The sequence below is a fragment of the Zalophus californianus genome, chromosome 12, assembly GCF_009762305.2.
Source record: "Zalophus californianus isolate mZalCal1 chromosome 12, mZalCal1.pri.v2, whole genome shotgun sequence".
NCBI classification, from domain to species: Eukaryota; Metazoa; Chordata; class Mammalia; order Carnivora; family Otariidae; genus Zalophus; species Zalophus californianus.
The window spans coordinates 37,295,071-37,312,889 of record NC_045606.1 but is presented as its reverse complement, the minus strand read 5'-3'; the positions used below and the strand labels follow the sequence as shown (position 1 = coordinate 37,312,889).

At 43.7% G+C, this 17,819-nt stretch overlaps 2 protein-coding genes across 7 annotated transcripts in view; one reads left to right on the top strand and one right to left on the bottom strand.

The window, feature by feature from the left end:
- Positions 1-2,188: 2,188 nt before the first annotated feature.
- PEG10 (paternally expressed 10) lies at positions 2,189-15,390 on the bottom strand. The gene is given in 4 exon segments (XM_027573236.2): positions 2,189-7,488; positions 7,491-8,695; positions 9,236-9,246; positions 15,158-15,390. Coding segments are annotated over 2 exon segments (2,061 nt in total). The 5' UTR covers positions 8,380-8,695; positions 9,236-9,246; positions 15,158-15,390; the 3' UTR covers positions 2,189-6,316.
- A 97-nt stretch (positions 15,391-15,487) lies between these two features.
- Positions 15,488-17,819, top strand: part of SGCE (sarcoglycan epsilon) — a 66,810-nt gene continuing 64,478 nt past the window's right edge. For 4 of the 6 annotated variants that reach the window (XM_027573238.1, XM_027573239.1, XM_027573237.1 and 1 more), the window contains exon 1: positions 15,488-15,757. In XM_027573238.1, coding sequence (XP_027429039.1) covers positions 15,649-15,757 — 109 coding nt within the window. In that variant the 5' untranslated portion in view covers positions 15,488-15,648. The remainder of the gene's footprint in view (positions 15,758-17,819) is intronic. The other 2 variants (XM_027573243.1, XM_027573242.2) reach the window with 2 other exon arrangements.

Genomic DNA, 17,819 nt, shown 5'->3' with positions numbered 1-17,819 from the left:
CACAGACACAGACACACACACACACACAGACATTTATTTATTTCTTTATTTATTTCTATCCAGATTTTTTTCTACATATATTCAAACAAGATGGAAAAGAAGCTAATGGTAGGGGTTGGGTATGGGTATTTACTTTATTTCTTCAATGAAATATTAGGTGCTTGAATAATAAGTTATATCACATATTTTATAGGTATGTACCAGATATTTTCTTATTGTGTTGTGCACATTATTTATGAATTCAAAACCATTCATCTTAGTTTTATTATTCCATGAATAATTTTATCTTTCCCCACCATTAAGCTCTTCTCCCTTCTCATATTCTTGATTTATCCGGAATTTGTTGGTGTATTTTTTGATGTATGGGTCAAAAGTGATTCTTCTTCACACTCATATTTGATTACTTTTATGTGTTTTTTTAAAAGTTGTATATTTTCCCATTGTTGTGTAACTTATTTTGTATTACTAATATAACTTATTCAAGAAAGGTAAGGGCTCCAATCAGTGAAACATAGATCTCTCTCAGGATTGACCAGAGTACCAGGGTGGCTCAGTCAGTTAAGTGTCTGCCTCTTGATTTCAGCTCAGGTCATGACCTCAGGATCATGAGATTGAGCCCTGCATCAGACTCCATGCTGGGCGTGGAGCCTGCTTAAGATTCTCTCTCTCTCTTCTCCTCCCCTCCCCCTCACACCGCCCCTCCCCACTCATACTCTCTCTCTAAAAAAAAAAAGATTGACCAACAAAAGTATATTTATGAAAATATATTTATGTGTTTTAAGTTAAATAGTGTGGTCTTCATTTTAAACAATTGTTTTGGTTAATTATTGGCCTCAACTATGCTGGATAAGAGGGATTCTTTATGTAATTCGTATAGCTACAAAACAGACCTTGTTGATATCTCTCTGGGAAGCCACTTGTTTTGTAAAACTGTTCATGGATTTTAACAAATATTGCCATTGCTGTACAAAATAAGTTTAATGTTCTAGAGTAGACTTGTGATCCAGTTGCATAATCTAATACAATCTTGAAGCTCAGCACCTTTTTGTTTCCCCTAAACTTTGTTTAATCACGTGGTTTATGGAGAGAGGTGGGGGGTCAGGATGGGGAGGAGCCTAGGTGTCGCAAAACAGGGATGAATAGGATATTTCCATTTTCTTTCAAAGTGATTTGATTGATAGCTTTTCGCCATATTGTTTAATTTATAAGTAACTCTTCAGGCAGGCATTTGATGGGCATTTTGTTGTGCCCCCACTCCCAATTTCCCCAATTGCAGCCACCACTCTGTACACCTGTGGAAGTCTGTGTACTCTGGGCTGAATGGACAACTAGCCAGGGTAGCCTGATTCAAAGGAGAGACAGTTTTTAATTGTGTGTTTTCATTAGCTCCAGCTCTTTCCATTTAGTCACCACCTTCCTAGTACCCTTCCCAATAAACCATCATGTTTCTGTGACCACCATGTTATATGAACCCAACAACTCTTCGAAACTGGCACATTAAAGTCCCTTTTTCAAGTTTTCTATATGCAACCTATTACAACTCTGATGTCATTACCTTTTGAAATATGATAGGATGGACCCCATTTGTCACTTTTCTTTACATAAGTTTCATGATCACTCTTTTAGTGTTAATTGGTATTTTAAAAATCCACATGCTCATTTCCAGCACATCACCATGTTACTTCATTGGAATGTCTTCTTTTCAGTCCTTACTAATGATTTGATAATTTTTCTATTAATAAATATCAAGTATTCCATGAAGGCTTGATATTAAAGTTTTTTTATTATGTCAATAGAACCACTATTAATTATGTGGCTTTATTTTATATGTTAAAGTTTTGCATCTTAAAGATTTTATATTGTATCAATAGAATATCGTATTGCTTTATTTTTATTTTATATGTAAAGTTTTGAAGCCAGGAGTAATTTAGTTGATTTCCTGAAGTATTCTGGATAATGGATACTGGGTTGTTTGATCTGTTCTTTATACCACCCCCTACTTCCAAACTTACCCCCGCCCTCCCTCTAGACTCCTAGACCCTCCCCACTGCTCCAGCCCTATTGCTCCACCCTCCCTTCTCCCTTCCTCCCCCCACTCCCCCCACTCTCCCCACTGTCCCACCCCCATTGCTCCCCCAACCCTGTTCCTTTGATGTCGGTGGATGACGCTGAAATGATCAGGACACAGTTTGCACTTAACCACTAAATCTTTATTAATTGAATGTTTATTATAACATCAATACAATATTAGTAAATAGAGAGAAATACAGCAATAAAATGGGGAAGGGTAGGGAGGTGGTAGGGGTAGGGAGAAAAGGCAGGGGCAGGTAGGAGGGCCACTGACAGGGTTCTTATTCATCACTTTTCTGTAACTTCCATGAATATTTACCATCCTTAATTATCAATTTCATTCCAGCAAGAATTTCTCAAAGAGTATCTACTCATCTTATAACTTTCCAAAGGCTTTGCTCACAATCTGGATCTCTGGCGTTAACACCCAGGGCAAAGTTAAATTATTTATCCAATCACCTTTGAACTTTTTCCCACTAGAGTTTTATCCATGTCCAATTTGCCCTAAATAGGTTGATCTCCCTGCAGTTCCCTCTGAGTTTATCTGAAATCTTTAGGGGTAGCAATCATAGGGTAAAGGATCACAAGTAAGTACACATGTCCACTTATAGAGTTATCTAATACATAATATCATGCTAACTTTTAAACTAACCCCACCCACTTAAGATTACTTAATAGTCCCTCCCACCCTAAAATACTTATGATTATGTATATCCCCTATTACTTAAACTGATAACATAAAGAAATAAAAAACAACGCAATTTCCACAGACCAATTCCATCAATCGCATTCTACAATCTGAAACAACAAAGAACTTTCAGTCCCACTAGATGTTCATTCTTTCCATGAAAATGCAGCGTGGTTCCCACCTAGCTCTTCCTCTCGGCAGGTGGTCCTTCATTTCTGCCCAGGTCTTCCCAGCAGAGTGTTCCCTGTTGCCAATCTTGGAACTGTATCTGACGTTCGACGTCTGTGGTGGATGACAAGCAGATCAATTCAGGAGCCCAAGAGGTACCTGCAAACTTAAACACAAATCCAGACTGCACTATATAGATGTGCCTCTCTTTATTTTATGCACCTGCAAGTTCCTTATGTCACCTCACCTGATTGAATCAAACTAATTCTCTATTTTCCAGCATCGACTGCAAATACCTCATTGCTCAAACTAAGTTGACCCTTCAGAAATGTATGTAAACTTCCTCCCTTTCAAGATCTTAGCATGATGACCTTCACTAGTTCCCTCCAGGTTTGCCTAACAATGGGAGCTCCTATCTTCTTCTTCCTTGATTTAATTAACACCGACAATTTGGGTCAAAAGTTAACCAAATTTGCCAATTTGTTTCAAAAAAAGGTTGACTATTGGCTCTAATAATTCTGTTTTGTTGTATGTCCTTTATGCTTTATTTTTCTCCCTTTCTAACTCCCTTAGAGATTTAATTTCTTTGCTCTTTCCTTTCTTATGAATAAAGACATTTTGTGGGAAAAATGCCAAAAAAGAGAAGTATCCAATAAACATAATCAACAGCAACAAAATAAATTCAGTGAAAGGAAACTTATCAAATTCTGATACTATAGAATAAATTTGAAATTACTTATCCTTAACACCTACATTTATAGATAGTATATATAGCAATAAAGCATAGAACACACTGCCAACAGTTTTTCACAAGCTTTACTAAACAGCCAAATGTGCGCCAGGGTCTTCATCCATGCGTAGCTGACCCATACCACCATGCTTTCCCTGACAGCTGCTGTCGTTGGTCAACATCTCCAGATTTCCGCTTGCAGTGATGGCAAATGTCCGTGTGCTCATGCCGGGGCTGCAGACAATGACCTATTTCTAGGCCCTCAGCAGCTTGAAGATCAAGTGACAACTGTAAATTTGACACAAAACAACTTGAATTCAAATGTATGGGTGATGGGTTGATCTGAGGTAAACGGAAGTGACGCTTCAAAATAGTCCAGAAGCACAAACGCACCATTTTAAAGGTAATTACTCTAAAACACATGAGTGACTGACAAGCTTTCGGATTCCATTGAAGAAAATAAAAGGGGGAGGGGGGAGAGTTATTTGGAATTAAATAGCCAATTAGGTATCTTTTTTGAATTTGTAGGTCTTTTTGTGTGATTTTTAAAAGGCCCAATTAATAAAATTGAAATTCTATATGACATTAAACTAGCAGATTGAAGATGAATGGGATGAACTACTATACAAATACTCCAGTTCTGAGGAGCCTCTCATTCACAGTGTTGTAAGAGAAGTTCACAGTAAAGAAACATTTTATACTATGTTACTCAATTTTAATTAGTTTAACAATAAGAATTGGGTAGTACTTTGTAATTCAATGGAAATAACTTCTGAAAGCAGTCACCACTTTAAAACACTGTTAAAAGACACTAGTCACCTACGGCTAAAACTTTTAAGTATTTAAACATGCAAGAATAAGGGTGGGTGATAATGAATGGGTGATAATGAATGGGTGAAAGATGTGGATGAAAAATGAAACTTCACCATTAGACTCCTCTTCATGATATGCAATTTGAAATCTATACCATGTTGTCTACTGCTCAAACTGTGTTTTGGCAATTGGAGGTTGTGTACTGAAACACAAGCCTCTTGAAGCCTGCCTCTTTCTTCTCCATGCGTGGCAGCAAAATGGAGTCTCAGCGCCAGGCAGGAAAGATGACACAAATCCTGCAGCAGGGTTAATGGCAGTAGTAAAGAATTAAACAGAAAGAGAGAGGTTAGACAGAGAGTTCAAGGTAGTAGCAAAAGACCAGGCTAAAGAAGTCAGGCAGTCCCAGGTTAGCACAAAGCATCCAGGAGACTAGAGGTCGACACTGGATTGAAGACAATGCTTGTGTTGTCTGTTGCTTTGAGTCATATGAGTTGCTTTGAGGCCTTTCATTCTTGGCAGCTTCTTTTTGTCTCCATCCTCTAGAGGGGACCCCTTTCCACTGTGTGAACTCTGATCCTTTTAAAGTGAGGTTATCCATCAGGCCACCCTCTGGATTTAAAGCTCACTAAAGAAGTCCGAATCTTCAAGACAGTGTCCAGTGCCCCAATTCCTCTTCTTCAAAGATATTCCTCGCAGGCATAGGAGTGTGGGTCTGGGTGCTAAATTCATGTCCCCTCTCTAAGCATCCTTGTGCTACAGTCTAGTGAGGGGACTGATGATGAAATGCCCAGATGCATATGGAGGCAGACACATGGAGAGATGCTTCCAACACTTCAGGTGATCCTCTTCCAGCCAATTAACAACACTCCTGAAATTTCTTCTTAAGTACCAGGATACATTGGTAACGTTAACTCAGAGTCTCTTAAGAGCTAGGTATGGGACTGCAAGGTAGTCACGCCTCATAAACGTCTAACACACCTGGAGCCACCAACAGTCTCTGGTTACCAGGTTTAACATTTTATGGAAGCCATTACCAGCATGATGATGGTAAGGTGTTGTGAGAAAGCCAGAGTTCTTGGGTACATGTGATTTGCACCAGGGTGTGAAGGCACACTCAACATGCAAGAGTCCTTTCTGAGAGAGCACTTCCTTCTGAGGCCTGAGGTGTTTCTGTTGCAGGGGTTTTGCCTGCTCCTGTGAGAACCGGTCCAGTTGCTGCTCCTTGAGAATTAACGGAACCATGAATGTGGAGTTTGAAGATGGTGAAGTTTCTAAGGGTGCAGCAAAAAGATCACGGAAGCCGTTTTACACTGCACCAACAATTCTGGCTTCCTTAATAAGGCGTCGGTCCTCCAGTGATGTAAAGAGAGTACCGAGACTGCAAGAAAATTCATGTCGTCCTCCTCCGTGTCTCCCCCTCCATAAAGAAATCAGCATTTCCTGTGTTTGCATCAGCTTCTCTGTAACTGTTAAATGTGGAATCTGGCAGCCTATTAATTTAGATGGTGACAGAGGTTTTAGCAGGTAAAACCCAGGCTTCCAGGATTCGCTGGGAAGTAAACTTGTTACGAATTTTAGTTAAATTGGCAGTTAAGGTGGGAAACCGAGAGAGAAGTTGTTGGTAAATATTCTGTCGCTCTCCGAAAATGGCGGAGGAGGTCTTTTGGTGCTTTCTTGGGCTGTGCGCCAGTCCAGGGTGGCCCTGACCTTTCCGTAGCCATCTCAGAGAGGGCTGTGCCTCAGGTTGGCCTGAAGATGCAGTAGCCTAATTTAGCACACAGTCACTGATTGAGAAGCTGAACAGAAGTAAATCTGAGGGTAGAGATCCTGAAGGACACGACAAGTGTTTACATGGTGCTGTAAGATGGTGGCGGCGGCGGCGGCGGCGGTGGCGGCGGCGGCTGCGGCGGCGGATACTGGGGTACCGGAGGCTGGCGGTACCAATGCGGATTCCAAGTGATCATCACGGGGACATAGAGCGATCGTCCATGTCCATCTCGCCCCACTGGGTACCAGGCGAATCCTACTGGGTAGGTCGGGTACGTGGCGTATGTGGGGTACGTCTGGTATCCGGGTATTTGAGGTACGTATTCAGTGTACGTTGCCAGGTGAGCCTGGTCATCCAAATTTGGAATAGAGAGTCGAGGATACTGATTCTGGATGGTGAAACTGTTGGGAGCTCGGCAGTCGTAGGAAACTTGCAGTTTCCACCCCCTCTTCACCTGGAGAACTTGGGCTCCATTTGGGGCGATTGTTGGAGTAATCAGCCCGTCTTTCACGTTTCTGGCCACAAAATCTCGCAGGGCTGCCATTTCGGGTTCGGACAGTGAGTACACGTGTCCGCTGGGAATACTGTGTGCTCCAGGTATCATTTCAATGGTAGGGTCAACCAGGCGGTGGTCCGGGTAGACGTTTTCATCCACTGGAGTGTACACATTCTGGACATAGTAGTACCTCACTGGTTGGTAAACTCTGTATCCATCCACCGGGTAGTAAAACGACGGCTGTGCTGGTGGTGGGAGTGACGGAGGTATTGGAGAATACATCCGGCAGTGGTATCGGCAATATTCAGAATCAAAGACGATCGATCGGGTGCTCCATGTGATGTTGGGGTCGTGTGTGCTCAGCCAGCGCACCCCTAGGACGACGGGGAAGAACGGAGACTGAGTCACATCGAATGACAGCACCTCACGGTGATCTCCCAGGTCGACTATCAGGTCGTGCGTTTCGTGGACAACTGGGCCCGATGCTATGGGGCGTCCATCAATTGCTTCTACCAGTATTGGCCAGTCCTTGACCCTCAGAGGAATTCCATTTTGGGCAACGTATTCGTGATCGATGAAGTTGCCAGAAGCACCAGAATCGATCATGGCTCGGACGAACAGGGTGTGTCTGCCCGGGAGATGAATCTGGAGCATCACTTGCAAGTGTGGAGATGAAGCATCATCTTGTGGGGACCTTATTATTTCTGGCCCGGTCGCTGAAGGTCCCTCTACAGCGGGGCCGGGGAGTTTCCCGCCGGCGAAGCCTTTGAGGCCTTGGCAGGACAGTTGTCGGCGTAGTGACCTCCATTTCCACAGTAGAGGCAGAGGTTCAGCTTTCTGCGTCTTTCTTTTTCTTCCTGGGTCAGGCGCATGCGGGCGCCGCCCACAGGCTCAGTCGGATCTACCTGGTGGTGGCTCGTGATGTGCGGCAACACGAGTGCGCGCGGCGGGGAGCGCGGCTTGCGAGCTGCAGCCGCTCTGGCCAGCCTTCTCTCGATGTGGATGCATTGGCCGATCAGCGCCGACAGCGACTTGGCCACTTCGAGGCGCGACAGCTCTGCCTGAATGTGGTCGCTGAGGCCCTCGTGGTACTGGTCAATCAGGGCGGGCTCGTTCCAATCCAGGTCCTGGGCAATCATCTGGAAAGCGTTGGAGTAGTCGATGACTGACCCCATGCCTTGGCGCAGACGTCTGATCTTGCGTTTGGCGGCCTCTCGCCTCTGAGGGTCTTCAAAGACGTGCTTCATTTCGGTCATGAAGGCTGGGTAGTTGTGCATCAGGTAGTGGGATCGCTCCAGCTTCGCAGAGGCCCAGCGGGCGGCACGGCCGGTCATCATGCTTGTCACGAAGCAGACGCGGACACGATCGACTGAAAAATCTCTGGTGCTCTTTTCCATGAAGAGCTGGCACTGAGCCATGAAAGGAACCAGCATGTCTGGGTTGCCGTCAAACTTCTCAGGAAGGTCATCTGGGCACTCTTCCTCTAACGGAGTGGGTGGGGCAGCAGCCGCCGCAGCACCTCGGAGCTCGATGTCATCCTCCTCATCCTGAGGGGCAGGCTCCACTTGCTCACGAAGGGAGGTGTTCTCCTCTGTGAGCTTCTGCACCTGGTTCTGCAGGTTGTTGTTCTCCTCGGACTGCTTCATGACCTTCTCTCTGAGGTTGTTGATCTCTTCAGAGAGATCGTCCCGCCTTCGTTCGGCCAGGTTGGGGATGTACTGGCCCCTTTGGGCGCTGCGTGAGGATGAAGAAGAGGAAGAGGAGGAGGAGCAAGAGGAAGAGGAGGAGGAGGGGCCGTTGGGGGGAGGAGGAGGAGGAGGAGGTGGGCAGTCGGGCCCCAGGGTGAGAGATGGGGTGGGAGGAGACCTCCCGGGTGTAGCTTCGCTCCTGTGGGGATGGAGGCCCGGATCCTGGCCTCCTCTTCCACCCTTTCTTCTTTTTGTTTTCAAAAGCTTTTTGTTTCTGTAAATGAAGATAAAAACATAAATTTAACATACACATTCAAAGCAGCACATTACAAAAAAGACTTTAGCATTTAAAGTAGCCACTAAAGTACTTTAAATACATGAGTATTTAAAGTATCCAGCCACTAAAATACTTTAAATACATGAGTATTTAAAGTATCCACTAAAATACTTTAAATACATGAGTATTTAAAGTATCTCTTTGCTCTACTTGCTTATATTAATAATTAATAAACAAACACAAATCTTGCAAAAGAGAGAAAGGAGTTAATCAATTAAGATAATAGATAACATAAAGCACCCTACTTTTTCATGTCCAAATGACCTTTTTCTCCTCAAAGGTCACCTGTTTATTATGATTCAACAATTCATAACTATATCAACAGCAAATTTACCTTCACTGATTATAAAAGAATGCTGAGACATTCTAAACAAATAGTTTTGTATCAAGAGAGCACTGCAAGAAGCTTTCAAGTCAAAGATGGAGACCAAATAAAAACACACAAGTAGAGCCAAAATGAGTTATTAGACAAGTTACCTGAAAAATTGCTAATATTCCAGCCAATAGGGAACCAAAAAAAAAAAAAAAAAAGAGTGGGGGGATTAGAATCACAATGCTTATATTCATCAACGCTGGGGGAAGGGGGCACTACCTCCATGGAGGTTACTAAGTCATTATCAAAACAAACAACAACTGTCACAAAACCCACAGGATTGTCTAAATCTGACCGTAATCTGATTTCCCAAAGAGAATTCCCTATGGGACAGAAGTGGCACTGAGCAGCAACATGTGTCTATCAGTTTCCCTCCTTATTATGCAGTCAATCAACAAATATTAATTGATAACTCCTAGGCTAGGAAGAGCTGGGCTATGAAATGGGACATTCCAAGAAGCCCAATAATAGTACACCTCAAACGTATAATATGGATTTAATTAAATAATGCAGGAAAAGCAGTGAATATTCAACAACTGTTAGCTAATATTAATAAAGTTATTAATAAGAAAGGTAACTTTCTGTGTAGGGGCTAAAATTAAAACAGGGAGGGGGCTGCAACTACGGCAACCTAGGCATGCATTTCCCACCTAAAGATTAATTAATTTTATTACTTTGGATACACTGTTGGCCAAACAAATCCATGGCCTCATTTGATTTGCAGGTCACCAATTTGCAACTTCTGGTTTTGAAACAAGTTTTTAATAGCACAGCCCCACCCAAAAGTTGGTAACTTAGAGCAGGACAGGGCTGTACTCCTTCCTAGGTGATGGGTAGCTATATGGGGGGTTAGGGGGAGTGGGGAGATTAAAGGTCTTAATTATGGGTATGGTGACAATAAATCATACATACAATAAATCATACAACAGTGCCTATGTACTGCCTAAAAAGAGGGTTAAATGCATTTATAGTAACTTAATTATTTTAACTTTTTAATATTTTTTAAATGAGCATTAAATTCTCATATTGGGAAAACTTCAAGAAAGTGCTCAAAAGTTTAAAAACATAATTTATAAAGCAGGCAAGATTGCCTGTTCACTAAATTTTAACTTGGCAGTCCTGGCCACCTGTTCTTCTCTGACCCATCAAGGCAAAAATGGACACTAAATTAATTATATTAATTAAAAAACTCACAAAGATAAACGTGTTATTCAAAGAAGTTAGGTGAAAAATAGCTAGTATTTCAATAAGGTACGAGGAAAAACAAAAGGCGGTGGTAATCAAACGTGATGCATGCGTACTTCAGCCTGGTCTCTGGCTGTAGAGACATGCCCCTTCCTCCTCCTTCCTTAAAACCCCTCATAATCCTTTAGGCTCCTCCCCTGCACCCCCAACCCCCCACCCCCAGCCACTTCCTCTATGTTCTGTACTGTCCTTGGAGTGGCTGTATAGCAAGCAGAGTCTTTAAGGGACAGAATTACTGTGCCATTGTAAGAGTTTTAATTGGCATTCAAGATAAAATATTCTAAATAGTCTGAAAGTTTAGAAAATAATACATCATAACCTGTGACACTGTTTCATTTCCAGCTCCTGAAAGATAACTGTATTAGTGTGACACTCAAAATATAAGGTCACAAAATAGTGCAATTTTTATTTATTAAAAGTTTTATTTTTATGGAATAATTTTTTATTTCATAAAATGAAATTATTTAATAAAAATTTTTATTTAATAAATGTCTCATTTATTAAAAGTTTTAATGTCCCATTAAAAAACCACTAATAAGCACAAGTCAGGTGACTCAGGTGCCACTTCTGTCATCTAGACATTAATATTTTCAAAACTTAGAGAGAAGACTTCTGGAAAGGCATTCAGAGCATGGCCTGGCGCTGCCTGACCCAGGTCAGGAAGGTTAACAACCTACATGTCAATCACAGTCACTGGGGTGAGCTTTATTGAGGCCCAAGTCTGATGGTTTTAACATCTGCAAAACACAATAATAGGACAGATATAACAACATGTTCAGAAATCAGCAAACAATCATTGTATTGTTTAGGGAATCAGAAGATCAGTAAGGGTTAAAAATTCAAATGCTTTTGGTAGACAGGAAGGTAACAAAAGTGAGAAGAAACTGCAGTTAAAACAATAAGGAGGGGGCTGTGACTATGCAATTTGGGGATGCATGTCCCCTCCCAAAGACATTAAATTCTTTAACAGATTTTTAATCCAGTGCTGGTCAAATTAAGGACCTTATCTGACCTGCAAGTTCACCAGTTTGAGACCCCTGACCTTTACTGAGATCAGGCATCAGATACCCACCTCTGGGGTTTTGAACTTTGGGGTGAGACTCTAAGTCCTAAAGGAGATAACTGCCCAGAGAAGAGTAGTTTAACCTTTAAAAATGAAAGGAGGGTGGGCAGGCAGGTTAACATTCAGTGTAAATAAAGTTTAAAAACATTTAAATAGCAACTACAGCACCAGTTAACATGGAAACAGGAGCACTGTGACTTGATTTGAATTATAGAACTATGACTCCTTAACCACCCCCCCCTTTACGAGGGGCTGGATTGCCGAGATGGGTTCAAGAGGCCCCATTCCTAAAACCTGAAAGGACACACAGCATAGAGCCAAGCCACATGGGACCGATGTCACCTTTACATATGATAAAGAATTCAGTGTTAGTCTATATAGGAATTAAATACATTTGATTAATCTTTGACTCTTCATGATGACGTCTAAAAACTTCTTTTCCCCAAACACACCGAAGAGTAAGAGTAGCCAAAAACCATTGCACATTAAATATCTCATTAGAAAATGACACTTCATTAAGCAACTCTTAATTGCTTTACATTTTCAAATGTCCCAATTTCTTTTTTAGTACCATGTGTACTATTTGAGAAAGGCAAAGTATATTAATACACACATTTTTATCATTGTTTTGAACTTTAAAAGAATGCAGATAACAAATTTCCAAAGGGGGTGGGGGTTAGGGGGGCAAGGTGGGCCTAGGGACTAACTGAAAGCTGTAATTACTTTAAGTATAAATATGTAAAAATATGTAAATTGTATACTTGTTGTGGGGGGTGACAGATATTTGGGAGTCAAAGTCCTGGCTTATAGCTTATAATATAGGATACCAGGTTTTAAAAGTTATGTTTAGTTAGAAACATAAACATGGTAGTCTGACTGAAGGTAAGGCATCAATGTTTTATATACATATTTTATAATGCCAGTTAAAACCCTCCAATCTATATTTTGTAATGTAACCACTTGATTATACGAAATTATATGAAATTTAAATATGACAATTATGTACCACCATTAAGTATTCCATTCACCCCAAATAATTCGCTTTTGCTTTTCATTTTTAAAAAGCTAATTATTTTAAATATCTTATATAAGTATAGTTTTGTATTATAATTACAGCTTACATTACTGGAGTTTAAAAATGCATACTTTTGTTTTTTTGGATCCTGTTAAGTGTGAGAGATAAGGCAAGCAAGGCCTTGGACAATCCAGGACAGCAAAGCACCATAGGAAAAAAAACCAGAAAACACCTGCAGACACCAAAGAAGGCACTGAATAAGCCAATTTACTCTGGTCATTTAACACATATTTAATGAATGCCTACCCTGTGCCAGGCACAATTAATAAATATGTAGGCAAGTTAGCCAGGGCTAATCCCTTAGAGTTCCAAGGAAAAAAACCCAGCTTCATAGGCACACAGATAAACACCTCATCCTTGCCCCAAGGCCAAGCCAAGAGTACCAATAAGGCACTTAAAACTCCTATGAAACACAGTTCAAGTTATTCCTTATTTTGTGTCCACCAAAGAATCTGATTCCAGTTAGCCACCACCAGTGTCCATTAGTGTCTCAAAAAAACCTTAAATGTGAAAGTATTCAAAACAATTTATTTTTCATTTGTAGTAAAAACATTTAGCTGGATTGCCCTTAGGGGCACCAGCCATGTCTGCTCAGAAGCACTTTTCATAACCCACTATCAAGTTTAAATTGTGGAATTGTTATTTAATATATGCAAAGCACTTGCAAAAAGTGCTTGTAAATCCCAGGTATAATTACCATTGTTGCTAATTGTTCTTATTTATTATTCTTATATTTATTAGACACTAGTGGATAAAAAGCAAAATCGGCGCCGCCAAGAAACCGCAGGAGGGAGGGGCTGTGCAGCCAGGCTCAGGGAAAACAGTGAAGGCACGCAGGCGCAGAGGAGGTGGGCCTGTAGGGCGGGGCTGGGGGGCTCACACTGCGCAGGCGCAGGTGGGCTCTAGGAGGCGGGGCCACAGGCCACTTCGGAAGAGGCAGGCTCAGGGAGGGGCCAAGCTTTGGAGACGCGGTGTCTGGGCAAGCCACCTCAGAGGAGGCAGGCCTAGGGAGGGGCGCTTTCTGGGAGTGTCGCCTCAGAGGAGGCAGGCTCAGGGGGCGGGGGGGAGAAGGGGGGAGAAAGGGGGAGCCACCTCAGAGAAGCGCTCAGGGAGAGGCGGAGTCTGGGGGGGAGCTGCCTCAGAGGAGGCGGGCTCGGAGAGGCGGGGTCTGAGGGAGCGGCCTCAGAGGAGGCGGGCCCAGGGAAAGGCGGGGTCTGGGGGGGGAGCCACCACAGAGGAGGGGGCTCAGGGAGAGGCGGGGCTGGGGAGAGAGGGTCTAGAAGGCGCGCTCTAGGAAGGCGCGCTGCAGAGGAGGCGCGCTCTGAGTAGGCGCTGGGAGGCGCTAAGCACGCTCTGAGCAGATACTGCAGAGAAGGCGCGCTAGAATGGGCGGGGCAGGTCTGAGACTGGCTGTTTGCCTCTCCCAGGATCCCCCCTCCCAAAACCCCTCCCACCAGCCTCCACAGCCAGATTCATTTCATCCAACAGAGCAATCACCCCCAGATCCAACACCCCCCCATACTAAGCAAACCAACAGTTTCCACAAACTGTTGCTGGACGCCAATTCGCGCCACCTTCACAACTACACCGCCACTTCAGTCAAGCGCAACTAGGCAAGGCAGCCCGCTCTGCCACCACCAAAAGATTCCCTTATACACTCAAGTCAGCGCCCCTCCACTCCACTGCTATAGCAGGAATGGTGTGGGCAGAATGTTAAACACTAATTTTTGCCCGGGGCTCCATTTTGTCTAACAGCACCATCATGCAGACAACCGTCCTGCAAAAAAACATAGTGGGAGCCATTCCAAAAGGTGTGTTAGAGACAAAGGGTGGGGTCCCCCACTAAGAAGACAGAGTAATCTTACTCTGCAGCTCTTGTCCCTTTACAGCTGGTTTCTTTGTAGCGTAAAACAGTGCAGCTTGTATACCTCTGCAGCTGTTATTACTTTATAGCGCATTTTAGGTGTAAATTCTCTGCAGCTCATGTACCTCTGCAGTTCCTGTGCCTTGGAGCACAATGAACCGCTGTTGTAGTGCGAATGATCATTTTTGTAGCGCTAATCTTCCGCAGCTCAGATTTTGTAGCGCATTTAAAGCGCAAATCAGTCATCAGTCTGCAGCTCATATACTGCTGCAGTTCATAATGGTTTGTAGCACATTGAAGCGCCCATCAGTTTATAGCGCAACTGAAGCGCCCATCTATCTATAGCGCATTTGACGCGCTTATGTTTGTAGCGCATTGAAGCACCCATCAGCCTGTAGCGCATTGGAAGCGCCAGTCTATAGCGTATTTGAAGCGCTTATCAGCTTATAGCGCATTGAAGCGCCAATTAGTTTGTAGCGCCTACCACTACGTAGCGCTTTTGAAGAGCAAATTACAAATCGCTCTGTAGCTCATGTCTGTCTGCAGCTCATGTCTGTCTGCAGCTCATGTCTGTCTATAGCACTTATCTGGACTTGAGTCCTGGAAATCAAAGCCCTGAAGGCTTGGTTTCTCCACTCTGTTTTGGGGTACTGCCAGTGAAGGCGTGACAAGATTTGCGTGGAGACATTCAGGGGCACTACTCCATCTCCCGCAGCTCCCGAAAAGGACAGAGAATGAATGTGATCTTAATAAAAGAAACATCCTCACCGCATACTCACCACGCGAGGACTCCTCTGCGAAGACAGAAGGACGGGATCCCACACCTGTGCCAGGCGTGGGTTCCGCTGGGTGCTCCGCAGCCCGGAGTGGCTCCGGACGCGAGCCCGCTCAGCGGACCTTTCGCGAGGCTCGGTGGACCCTCTTCGCTCTTCTCCCCAGGTCGCAGTCAGGTTTCTTCGACACACACCAACCGAAGTTGAAGCGCGTGTACCGGGAACGCCGACTGGGAGCCTTATATAGGCTGAACAGAGGAGGGGGGCGCCAAATCCCAGCGTGCTCTGCGAGTTAGGGGGGCGGAGGGGAGCGGGGGCGGAGGGGGGATGGGGGATGGGGGTGGGGGCGATGGCCACGCTACACTGGCCCGCCGCTAGAGGGAGTACGGGATTAAGGAGGGGGTGCAGGATGCTGATGCTGAACTGGCCAAGCTGGGAGGAAAGAAGAAAGGGAGGGGAGGGGAGAATCGAGGACGGCCGGCCTAGCCAGGCCAAGAATGCAATTGCCCCGGTGGTGGGAACTGGGAGACCCTTGTGCTTGGACAGGACAGGGTCGGGGGACACGCAGGATGAGCCCCGCGACCACTGGCACCTTCTTGCTGACAGGTTAGTGGCCCGCGCGCGACGGGAGGTCCTGGGGCCAACAGGCCGCCGCCTCCCCATCCCCCGCCCGGGTTTTGGGTATCTGGGTGCATTTTCTGGGTGTCAGCCCCTCTTGCTGCCCCTCTCCCCACTATACCCCTCCTCCAGGACACCCCATACCCCAATTCCCGGGCCCTGTGAGTCCCTTCCCAGGCTTGACCCCTGGCCTTTTCTTTTTCTCCGCGCCCCCGCGGGCCCCTCCCTGCCCAGAACGCGCAGAAATTCCATCTCCAATTTCCATTCCTCCGCCCCCCCCCATTCCCAGCCCTGGTGGTGGACCTCTCCCCATCCCTGCAGCAAAGACTTGGGGGTCGTTGCCCGTTTTTCTGGGGGTTGTTACCACACGAATGGGGCGCTGCGGCCCGGAGACAAGCCATAGGAAATGGGTGTCAAGCTTCGTCCCTTTCCACACAAACACGTCCTGTCTTTCCTTTCCTTGAATCCGAACGGGAGAGATCACAAAAATGTGCAATTTGAAACACCTAATTCCCCCTCTTCCTAAGAGCATTTCTCCGGCGGAGATCTCGTTTTTCTTAGGTTTTATGGAGCGGGGAAGCGGAATCATGAAATGCTGGGAGCTAAACAGGGCGTTCAGGTCAGGGTTAACCCCGGCTGGGGGCCAGAGACGCTGCAAACAACACCGTTTGCCCCACCAAGTGCACTATTTTGAAAAGCTAAAACAATTAAAAACAGCTGTGGATGCCTCCAATGTGCTTGGAGGCTTCGGCGGATCCCAGCTATGGCCTTTTGGTGGTGATTACAAGGTTTACACAGAGACCTAGTTCTCCCTGCAACGTTACATTTTTCTAAATCTTGTAGAGAGAATGAGTACATTTAGTCACGGTAACCGCATGTTTAATCCTTTCAAGCGTGTTGCTGAGATTCGGCCACAAATGTTTTTGTGTATTTATGCATATAAACATACATATTTTACCTTAGATAAAATTGCAGGGGGTTACAAGCCTTTAAAATACTGATGAAGAAGGATGCTTAAAAAAAAAAAGCCATAACAGGATTTCCATTTAAGCGCCCCAAAGTGTTAGGCTCTGAGAAAAAGGACAATTTGTTGATAATCTTAGAAAAAGAAGTTTAAGTTAAATTGTCTACAGCTGAGTGAGGTTCCTGAAATACGGATGAGACACATTTGTATTTGAAGGCTAAAACTGAGCATATTTTAGTAACATTGCTACAGATTATTTATACGTATGGGATAAATAAGAATTTGGCCCATTGTAGATGACAGGGTGTCAGGGATTGCATTTAAAGCTAGCTTTTCTAGGAATAAACAAAACTGGAGCACATTTACTGAGATTTTACTTTTTATCAAAAATGAAATGTTGACCATCCGATATATGAATGAATGAATGAAGTGAAGATTTCCAATAATGAGAGATATTTTTCTAGGAAGTTGGGTGAGCACAATTATACTTTTTAGAAGTGCCTTTTAATCTTACGATGTTCATCCTTTCCTGCAAGATAAAATAATTTTAGAATTCTTATGTTTGCCAGAGTACCATTCTCATGACCGCCAAACTATCAACCCCTTAGACTTTTTTTCAATGTAGAAAAGTTACTTCGTCTAATTGTTAACTGATAGATTTCTTTTTCTAAAACATGAGATTAAAAACCAGTATAGATGGTAGGGAAAAGGAAAGTTTAAAAATTGATCCCAAGACACTTAAAGTTTGAACCGCTTTGAACCAATTTAATCTTTTATTTCAAAATGTTAACCAGAATTTTTAAATATAAATACAGCTTTAGTATTATTTTTATCATACTGAATTCCTACTTACTGTACAAAATTCAGGAGAAAAAACTCCAGAAAACTGGGGAAAAAATCAAGAAAATCAAGATCACCTGTAACTTCTTCATCCTGAGCTAAACCCCGTAAACATTGTGGAGTTTACTTTTTCAGACTTTCTTTATGCGTACTTATGTACCAAAATAATATATATTTTTCATAGAGCTGCACATTATTTTTAAAAATAAAAAAGGGGTTCAAATTAATTTTCTTTCCAAAGAGACC